The following is an 11,331-nucleotide window of genomic DNA, read 5'->3' on the forward strand; positions in this document are numbered from 1 at the left end:
TCTGTGTGACTAGCTGTGAACCTTCCAAACAAGCACAACTTGTAGAAGCTCACTACAAACACTTTTCTCTGTCCCTTTTAAGATGAAGACACATTAGTTTGCACCAGTTGCATTCAGTTGGCAGGAAGAGTACAATGTAATTAAAAAAAAAACTCTCTATGGTAATATACCAGCAGCTGTGTTTGCCAGGATTTTCTCATATATGGTAAAATGAGTGGGTAGCAAAATATGGTAAAATCATATTTCAGAAATCACAATTCAGAACTGTGTTTCTGACAACTTACAATAAAATGAACATATATACCATAAACATAATTAGTCTACCAAGTGAAAGACACGGCAGAATTGTGTGATACACTAAAATATTTTATTACAAATATCAATTTTACAGTAAATTACCTGCAGATGTAGCTGCCAGAATTTTACAATAACCATTACTGCACAACACATAAAGAAATGTAGTTTGTCCGCATTTCAATATGGACAATTATAAGTACAAAGTAAACAAAAATACAGACTATGATTAATCCACTTGAAAAAACAACTTCTATTTAAACATTCAGTTAAAAAATTAACTAATTCAGTCTCTTGTCTACATCTTCACAATTCTTCCTTAATAAGATCTTAAAAAGCAGCATGAATCCATCAATCATAATCCATGGTGGAAGAAATCCATGTGACAAAGGAACTTCTGCTTTGAGTTGGTCAAGAGTAACAAGTCACTGAGTCCAGACTCTGCTGAGGAGCGTGTGCTACATGCACATGCTCTTCCAATCAGTCAGTGCTGCAACTCTCCAACTCCCCTCTGACAATAACTGAGTCTTCACTGAAGAATAACCCTCTCTTAAAGAACTAGATATCAAGGTGGACTTACAGGTGTTGCTTTTCCCTGGAGAACGAGTGTGACAGGTGCTTGATGTTCTTGGAATGATGTTCCTCAACATTAGGGTGCAATGGTTCAAGCACTTTATTGACAAGAGAGCTGATTTTCTTCATGACATTGCTTGATTGTTTGACCTCATAGACCTAGAAAGCCAGACAAACCACACACCTCAGTCAGTGTTACATTGCTGTGCAAAACACTGTTTCCCAAGTACAAATACTTACCATATCAACCTAATAAGCACAAATAGTTCCTGTTTGTCATCATGTAAGATCTTACTCAATTCATTATTTTACACAACAGAAAATATCTGCCAATATCTGTGTCAGTAAATATCTGCCAAAATGAACTTGAACAGCTAAAGATACCTCATGAATTATTTTGCTCAGTCTCATTTTAAATTTGAATTTCCTCGTGTTTTGTTGCACAATGACAATAACAAAATTGTGATTCTGATTTTAAAAAGGGTGAAAGTTCTGGTGAATTATGCTTGCTAACTTAGTCCTAAACTTGGCTATTCCCAATTTAGCACATAAAAAACATCCAGTGTGTTTCTTAGGTTTGTTTCTGCAATCTCAGATATTATTCCTGGGTGAGAAAAAAGCTTGTCTGGGGCATAATAGATCAGTAGCATACACCAGGACTGTCAGAATATTCAGAGTTTGTTAATTTGGGATTATAAAGAACCTAGATTACAGGTTTATCAATCATTTTCAAACAGTCTACAAAGTATTTAATGGAATGAACACAAAGTCCTACTTCATCACAGTAAATATTTTATTAATGTAGTTTGCAGCATAAACATATAGTTCAAGATTTGTTTGAGTTTTTGAAAAAAGGTCTCATCATCTCATCCTTGAAAGGCAACTTCCTCTAAAAAGGGATAAAACTAAATCCATCTGCAGAAAAGTGCTATATTAGAGTTTATGTAAGATCACAATCTATAGTAGCAATACTTAATTCCAAATTATCACCTGAAGAACATTTCCAGAATTAAAGGACTAATGTCTCAGCAAGATCTAAGCTCATCCACGAGTTTATCATTAGTTGGGTTGACATCAAAGTGGCTTTACAGTATCTTACAGATCTGCCTAGAAAACCTAACCCTCCACCTGGAGCTGATCCAGAATGCTGCTGCTAGTGTTCTGACTAAAATCAGGAAGACAAAGCACATCACCCAGTTCTAAAGTCCTTCCACTGACAGCATAGACTTTAAACTACTGTTGTTAGTTCATAAATCACTGAACAGTTTAGTACCACAATGCATTAAAGATCTGCTATTGCTCAACCTTCCAGACCTCTCTGATCTTCTGGTTCTGGTTCTGCTCTACATCCCCAGAAACAAACATGGAAAATCACAAATCTGGAACAAACTTCCAGAAAACTGCAAAATGACTGAAACATTGTATTCCTTTTAAACAAGACTAAAACCCTGTTTAGAGCTTTAGAACCATCATATTATGAAATATTTCTTTTTGTGATGATGGCACACATCAAAATATTATGTTTATTACTGGTTTTCTCAGTTGTTGACTGTTCCTCTTTCATGACTTTGCATTTTTTGTGTGAGGCACTTTGAACTGCCTTGTTGCCGAAACGTTTTATACAAATAAACTTTATTGGTTGATTGATCAAGTTCAACAAAATGCTAAACAAAAAAGGTCTAGCGCTGATTACTTGAGACAAAGCTTTACAACATTTGGAACATTCAGGAACTTCTGTTCTTTAAAGCTGCACCATGTGACCAGAAAATTTATTTATTTATTTATTTTTTTTTTACATATTTGTTAAAATTAGCATTATATAACATTATGCTATAAGACAGATAATCTGAGGAAAAATCTGCTTCCCTCAGATCATGTGCCTCATACTATGCTGTTACAACATGCTGAAAGTTTTAGCAAATATGTTAAAAACATATTTTTGTAAAAGTGATATACTCCAGTTTTATTGTAGAATTATCCTTCCTGCATCTGGTAGTTTAGTGACCATCACTCCAATAAGCAGATATGTGAATGTCCAAACTGGTCATAAATAATGTTTTAATGACTGGATTTCCCTTTTAGCTTGTCTCATAACGGACTCAGCTGGTAGTGTGGTTGGTATCTTTCACTACCATGGTTCAATGCTGTATTACCAAACAATGCCCCTTATCTTTAGCACTATTTGAAGGTGACAGAATTTCTGAGCATAGTTTAGGATGACATTCAGTAATCTTGCCACTGGGCATGTGACAGTATGGCAGCATATTATCACATGCATATTGTCAACATGTGCCAATATGCAGCCATATTGCCAACAAGGCACACCTATGAAATCACAGGTGTTCCTTGCTGACAATGCATATAATGGGAAAACTGATGATTTGGACATTTTTTTCATGGTGACTAAACTGGGATAAATGGCAGAGAAACTTGAGATGGATTTTGGTTGTACAGATTAGAGGTAGAACTTGCTGATATACTTTCACAAGTTCTACCCTGTGAAAGTATTACTGGAGTCATTTTGGGGGTGACGTTTATTCTGCAGTTTTTCAGCAGACAAAAAGTTGATCATCGTTTTATACCTGTCAGCAAATTAGAAAATCAGTAAAAGTGAAAAAGAAAGTCAGTGTCTTGAAGAACTTCACATTCTCTTGGAAAAAGCTGCAATCTGAGCCTCATTGTTCCAAAAATAAGGAACAATGAGAAAAATGTGCATGTTCAAGAAACCTGTGTGTGTTACAGGCTTGGTGGCACTGTTTATTGGCTGGGTGGAATAAGAATCACATAAAGCTGGATGCTGTGTTTCTGCTCCTCAATGGAGATGAATATGGCTGTTTAGGGATTTTGTGAAAACATGTTGCAGCATTATTCTGTCAGCTCTAGTGGGCACAGTGAGAGGAGCAAGTTAACGTTCTTTCAACTCTAAGATATATACATGTATAGAGAGAGAGTAATGTAATAACATCAGCTGTCAAGAAGTCAAAGAGCCATATGCTGCCCTGCAGATAGACACAAATGGAGTGAATGACAGATGATGCCGACAAACACAGACCACTTTTCCCTCTAAGCACTTTTCCAATGCTGCACAAGGATGGTACTGGCCAGCTGATCAAAGCATCTCATTTCAACAAGGGGATGAAGTTGGACAAGAGGCACTTAGGTGTTCACAGTACAGCTTAAGATAGTTTGGCAGAACGAGATGTTACTGACTATCAACACCCCATCAGTTCCTGAACTTAGTTTTCTCCTGGGATGTTACTCGGGGCTTATATGTGTGGACTGAACCCCTCTCTAAGCTGCACCATATTCACACTAAAAGGCATCTTCAATTCAACTTCATTCCATTCACTTCTGTTAATATAAAACATCAATTCACAGCAAATGTCATCGCAAGGCACATGAAACAAAGACTTTTTTTCAAATAACCTGACAAGAAATATGGAATCACTGCTCTCATAAATACAAAAAGTTGTATACTTGAGATGCAGTCCCAGTTTAACACTACTGATGACAAAAATAATAAGGGGTTTTGCTTTGCACCCATCAGCTCACACCATAGGTAAGTACACACGTTGCATGATTGTTGGAAACCTCAGATTTGGCAACCAAAACTGTCGATAGAAACATCATACAGCATCCCCATTAATCACTGCAGATCGATCACTGCAGGAATCAGTTGAACTTACCTTCTTTGTGGGCATCTTTAGCTTCATTAATTCAGCCTCTCGACAGAGAACGTTCCAGGGTGCATGAATCTTTACAAAGCCCAAACCAGGAATCATGGCCTGCCACAAATAAAGAAAATTGTTTGAATTTCAGATTCTATACTCAGCAGAAATTGTTGAATTATTAAAAAACATATTTTAAAATGACTTTGTCTTGATTTTCTCGATTGGAAACTATGATCTTCTTCTCCTTGTCTCTTGCCAATTGTCTCAGATCAGAAAGCATAAGATTACTTGTTGTTATCATGTAGATGATACTCAGAAATTTTTTCCCCTATAACAGGAAGATCACTGCATAAATCTCTTTGCACCTTGGATTTCATTTGTTTCTACTCTGATCATTTCATGGATTCGGATTCTTTGAGGGGTTTGAGAACAGTCAGCATCTATCACAAAACACGATAGAGAAGATGGAGAGCTCCCATGGTGGAGCTCTGATTCTGAGCTCCACCATGGGCCTCAGCCTCCTGAGCCTCTAGTCTGGTCTTCGGCTTCCCTCTGCTGCCCACACCAGACTCCAGAGACTCCTTCACCACTGGCTTCCTGTGTTCGTCAGTCATTGTCATCAGGCTCCAGCCTTACAATGATGACCCCCGTGCCTCTAGGCCTACAGTCTCCAAGGTTGTTCTGCTTCTCCGCTGCCATTCAGACTTCGAGTTTCTTCTTTGCCAGCTTCTTGGATTTCTTTGCATTTGCCAAGAGCCTACAGGGTGCCTTGGGTGTTAATGTCAGTATGCTGATCATTGGCACAGCTTCCACAACTAACCACTGGACATCAAACTCCTGCACCACTACACCTCTGGGGTCTTTAGCTGCTCATATTTATCATATTTATCATATTTATGTCACTGATTAATGTTTACAGACCCCCTGTGGATTTAAAAAATACTGTAGATAAATAAAACAACAATATAAGATTTCAGCCATGTAATATTTAATTTTTTTGAAGTTCATGATTAGATAATGCCATTTTTGATTTAAGCCTTTCATTACTTTTTTATTCTTGCTTTTTAAAGGGTCAGTGTTTTGGTTGGCATGTAATAGCATAGATTTAAAATAATATCATTGCCCCTTTTAAACTATTGTTGTTAATTCCCCTCAGGTTCTCTGAAGTGTTTGAGCACACCAATTAAACATGAGTGGAACCTCCCCCGAAAAAATGAATTTATTTTTTCAAATTGACATTTAATTAGAGGACAGGTCAGGAGAGAATCTTCAGCTTTGAGACACGGTTGCACTGTTGTGGTTCTGGTGGAAATGATGTTTCATAGTGAAACGTTTACATTTTCTGGCATTTCTACATGATCTACTGACGTTTGCCCTTGTGAGTTTTTCTCATTTTATCTGAGCTTTGACCTCTTTTGGAGAAATTTGGTTGTTGTGCAGGTCTAATGTCTAGATGCAGTTCCATCATTAAAATGAGGCTTATAGCGCAGTGGGAATTTTTCTGCATTTTTTTTAATAAGCTGTATTGACTGTTTTACCAATGTAAAATGAAGCATGTACAGAGATCAGAGCAAAACACTTTTAAAAGCAGGGGTCAAAAGTCAAAATGTAAACTCACTTCCTCATCTTTTTCCAGCTCTAGTCCCATTTCTTTCAGATTTTTCTCAAACTCTTCTCTCCTGAACGTTTTGAGATCCTCTTGGCTGTTAAGCGGTTCTCCCAGACATCCCATTTCCACATCAGCCACTGTGGTTGCACCTTGAACCTGCTTGCTTTGTCCAAGAGTGCGGGAAGCAAAGTTCTCTGTGAGACTGTGGTCTGACTGTCGACTGGAGCGCCCGCCACCTGACTTCCTCACAGGGTAAGTGAGAATGTAGTCAACACGCCGCTGACCATCCTGGAAGAAAAGTCCATGACAGCAACTGGTGCTTTCCTCTGGACTGAGAGCCTGAAATCAGCAAACACAAAACACAATAGAGAAGATGGAGAAACCAGATTCCACACTGCAAAAACAGATCTTTGTCTAGATTATTGTGCAAATATTTAAGAAGACTTTAAAACAGACAAAATAACTTGCAAGTAATGTTTCAGAAAAATATTAGAAGTTTCCTTTAAGTAAATAATTCCTTACCTTTGCTGAAAAAGTGCTGGTTGCATTTGCAGACTATTTTACTCATAACAAGACATATTTTCTTTGTTATAACTAAAATAGTCTGTGAGTGGAACTCTTATTTTTACATCAGTGTTAAGGAATTATTTACTTATGACAAACTCCCACATGTGAAAAGTTACTTCCAAGTTAGTTTAGTCTTTTTTCAAGAATACTAAACTATTTGTTCGGGACAAAAATATTTGGTGAGATTTTGGGCAAAACACATATTTTAAAAAAGCAACATTGTTTTATTTTTCAGTTTTGTGCATTGTCAAATTCTTTCAGGAATAAACAGGACAGAGTCAAAGGAAAATGTTGCTACAGCGGACCTGAGTAGATTTGAAAAGGAGTTTGGTGAAGTAGTTCTGACAAGTCAGTACTTTACCTGCAAAAGACAGGCAGCTTATCAAGAGAAAATCCTGCAGTGAAAGAAGGCTATTCACGTTTTTATGAAACGACTGTTTAATATGTTTTCTCGGCCACATGTCTTAGTTACTGAGCTAGGGCTGCTTTGTGTGTCAGTGACACCTGGGCATTCTACCTTTCTCAGGATATTTTGCTAGAACAATTACGAAAACATAAAAGTGAATGATACAACATCAACATTTGAATGGAGTACTCATGTTTTGCTTTGAGTCTGTCTGGCCAAATATCTTTTTGCATCTTCAAAGTTATGAAGAGACATTTCTTACGGACAGATTAGATTAAAGATAGAGTAGATGTAAATTGATGGTTTCCACAGGTTGGAGATAATTTGTGTACCAAATAAGTGAAGCCATGCATCATGTCTAGCATGGCCCTTCCTGGAAATTCTAGGACATATATAGTAGGTGAATTATGAGCTGTCATAACCTCTGGCTATTACTTTATGATTTCTAAATATAAATCTACATCTGAAGACCAGCCACACCCCCATATGACAGCAGCTGGTTAACACTGACTGCTTGGTGCACAGCTCTAAGTCTAAAGTGTTCACCAAGTCTGTGAAACCCGTGAGAAAGCAATCTGATAGCGTCCATCCAGATCCTTATCTCTGGGGAAAACAGTATCAGCTGCCAGCATCCTGGTGCAAGGAGCACCAAGACATCCTCATATGTTCTTTATGCATTTTTTTCACAGTTTGACTGCTTCTCAGTCACCAAACGAAAGTCATTTAACTGACAGGTACATTGATTCAGACTCTGAGATCTAACATCTACAACAATTTTTACCCTTGATGTTAATTGTCAATTTTATTTTCATTTAGAAATCTCTTCAACCTGAAATGCTCACAGCTTCTTGAGCCCTTTTTAGTTTCAAAGCTGAAGCCCTGATTAGTAGGTGACTGGAAGTAAAAAGGGTTATTGTGCAGCACTGTGAAGGCACAGTACTGACTATGATGTTAAGCTCAAGTGATTGTACACAAATTTATCCAGTAATAAGCTCAACATCGACAAGTGGGTTTGACAATTTCTCTATTAGGTGCTTCAGCTGTGTCGCTTGGGCAGATGTGTAACCTTTTTTTCTCTTGTCATTATTTACTTTTATCCTTGCAATGTAGAGCAAGTTTTCAAGAATTTAAAACAATTTAAAGTTCTTATTTGCCCGTTTTAGCAGCTAAGGTGGCTGTCATGTGTGTGTGTGTTTTTTAGAACGAAGCCTCCCACCCCACCCATTGGTTAACTCTGTTGCCTCGCCGCAAGATGATCTCAGGGTTAAATCTGCATGGAGTTTGCATGTTCTCAATGTTCATGGTTGGGTTCTCTCTGAATGCTCCGGCTCCTTCCCACAGCCCAGAAACATGACCATCAGGTTAACTGGTCTCTAAATACACTGAGGTCGGTGTGTGTGCGTGTGTGTGCGTGCACGGTTGTTTGTTCTGTGTTGCCTGTGATGATTTAACAAGCTGTTCTGTTTAATGTATCCACTTGTTAGTTTTAAAGGCCAGAAGGAGCTCAGAGGCGACTTGTCGTTATTGGTTCTTGACGGATGTTTTTGTGAAAGTGGTCAGTGATATAACAGTAAAATCATCACACATCTTCCTCAATGAAAAATCAAGATTTGTGATGATTTTATTCTCACACATAAAATCAAAACATAATCTTAATTCCCAAACAATTTTGAAAATAGAGAGTAGAGCACATACCATATAGGCAAATAGAAATTGGAATGAATAAAGCAGACCACCTTTAAGACACATGTAACATGTTTATCTAAAGGTTGAGCAAACCTCTCTAGTGAGGTTTGCTTTGAAATTTGGTTGTAATAGATGAGAACATTTCACACTGTGCTTTTGGCCCAACGTTGCCCCTGCGTCACGATGGGAAACCGGAGCCTGTCTCAGCAGTGAATTGCAGTCAATAAATGAGAGAAACCAGCTGAGAGCGTCAGTCCAAATCACAGAGATATATAGTGTGTTTTCAAAGTTTTCACATCTATTGAATTTTTTTACATCTTGTCACATTTCCAATCACAAACATTAAAGTATTTTTTAGAAAAGACATGTAACTGGGGCCGGGGTTCACTGTCCATCAAAACAACAACTATAAACAGCCAAAAGATGGTGTGGATCAGAGCATATTCACGGGTTAGAAATGTCCAGTGAAAATCCAGCCTTACATTGAGGACATGTGGCAAATTGTACTGTTCACAGACACTCTGATAAGACCTGTGATATTTTGCAAAGGAACATGAGGGGAAAAAAAATCAGGATCCAGTACCTCCAAAGTTGCAACTGTAAAAATATTTAAAAGCAATGCAGAATTTTTCTGCACAACAAAATGGAGAAAGGGTCCAGAAGTATGAAAACATTTTCAAGACACTGTATGGGACACAGACAAATAACCATGCATTCCTACGCTCACCCGTAAAGTCAGTTTAAACTAAGCAAGCTGTCACCTTACAGGTTTTCATACAGTGGGAGGAAACCAGAGCACAGAAAGGAAACCCAAGCATCAGAAACTTTTAAAACAACTTCATCCAATCATTCAGACTTTAGTGTCATCTAGTGGATACTCTCAATAGTCCGTTTATTTGACCCGCTATATAAGGGATGCCCAAAAGGTCATTTTTAAACTCTATGGACTTGATAAGGAAACCAAAACTCTTTTCATCTCTCAGTCAAATACAGTAGTCTGTCAGAACTCCTTTGGTGACTGTATCACAGATGGCCAAAAATAGTCACATTTTTATATTTAGTCCAAAACAACCATTTTAGAAACAGCATGAGCTTTGTGCTTAATTTTTTGAAATGCTAACAGGACCATATGTCCTCCTATTAGCAGATATCTCTGACTGTAGCTGCAGCGGTAATCCAGTTTTTTTGGGGTTTTGTATGTACTGTCAAGAATGGTGTGTTGGATGCAGGTATTTGAAATGTTAGGTCGAATGTCAACAGAACAACAAAATCTCTGAGGTTGCAGCAATGGCTCTCAGTAGAACCAACACTGTCTATGAATCAATACCTATCAAAAATAAATCCAAATTAAAAAGTAAGGCAAGATACTTCAAAGGAAGAATCTCTCTGAGCATCTGGAAATTTATTGTAATTCCTATCCCCTGAAAGAGTTGCATCATTAATATTTTTTGGCTAGATTTATATTTGCAAGACAAGGACATTTTGAATCAAAAGTAAAATAACAAAAAAGAAGCATCAACCTGTTAACGAACTCTCAGAGCAATTTATTTTGTCTTCTGCATGTTCTTACTACTTAAGATGATACTCACCCTGAACTTGCCGTGAAAGATGACATCTCGTAGAAAATGTTGAGTGGACCCAGAGGCTGATGACTGCTGAGGTTCTGAGATTGCTTCTTCTGCCATAGTTTAGGCAGAACAGAGACATAAACCCACCAGGAAGAAGTCTCAGAGCAAATATTCTATGTTGTGCTCGGTGAGTTAATGTGTGTCTTCTGTGTAAAATATCCAGTTACAGTACAGGGCATGAATAAACCTTATACTGCCTCTCCCTTTTTCTGACTCGCAATTTTTCCGTGCTTGTCTCCGTTTAGCTCTCCGTGTGGCTGTGTTTCCATCTGGAATGTGGAGTCGCTGTAGCGAGTCTCTAGTCTTGTTACTTGAGACACCGTCTGTGAGCCAAGATCTAAACTTAGACAACGATAAACCTCTGAACAGAAAGTTCCCTCCCTCACTCTCTCTACATTTCCTCAGTTATAATAATTAAAGGATTGAGCACCTCAAGACAAAGCCCACCTCTCTCACTGTCTGGCTGTCTACCAATGGCAGGCAAGATCAAATGGGATGTGAGAAGTGTGAAATACTTTCAAAAGAAACTCCAATAATCCTAAAGCCATATTTGCCCCCAAAAACCCAAAGGAGCAAATTTATATTTTAACAATGAACTACTACCCTAAAATGTATTTCAAGCTATCCATCCATCCATCCATCCATCCATTTTCTGGTCACCCTTATCCCTTAATGGGGTCGGGAGGGTTGCTGGTGCCTATCTCCAGCTACGTTCTGGGCGAGAGGCGGGGTACACCTTGGACAGGTCACCAGTCTGTCGCAGAGCAACACAAAGATATACAACCATTCACACTCACACCTAGGGAGAATTTAGAGAGACCAATTAACCTGACAGCCATGTTTTTGGACTGTGGGAGGAAACCGGAGAACCTGGAGAGAACCCACGCATGCACAGGA

At 38.2% G+C, this 11,331-nt stretch overlaps 1 protein-coding gene across 3 annotated transcripts in view; it reads right to left on the minus strand.

The window, feature by feature from the left end:
- LOC122836021 (anoctamin-1-like) overlaps positions 1–10,770 on the minus strand; it is a 45,490-nt gene extending 34,720 nt beyond the window's left edge. The window contains exons 1-4 of one of the 3 annotated variants that reach the window (XM_044125633.1): positions 10,396–10,764; positions 6,157–6,486; positions 4,554–4,652; positions 875–1,026 (exon numbers count right to left, since the gene is read on the minus strand). In XM_044125633.1, the coding sequence (XP_043981568.1) occupies positions 875–1,026; positions 4,554–4,652; positions 6,157–6,486; positions 10,396–10,491 (677 nt within the window). In that variant the 5' untranslated portion in view covers positions 10,492–10,764. Of the gene's footprint in view, positions 1–874; positions 1,027–4,553; positions 4,653–6,156; positions 6,487–10,395 lie in introns of all 3 variants that reach the window. The other 2 variants (XM_044125635.1, XM_044125636.1) reach the window with 2 other exon arrangements.
- Positions 10,771–11,331: the final 561 nt, after the last annotated feature.

Source organism: Gambusia affinis, linkage group LG08, assembly GCF_019740435.1.
Source record: "Gambusia affinis linkage group LG08, SWU_Gaff_1.0, whole genome shotgun sequence".
NCBI classification, from domain to species: Eukaryota; Metazoa; Chordata; class Actinopteri; order Cyprinodontiformes; family Poeciliidae; genus Gambusia; species Gambusia affinis.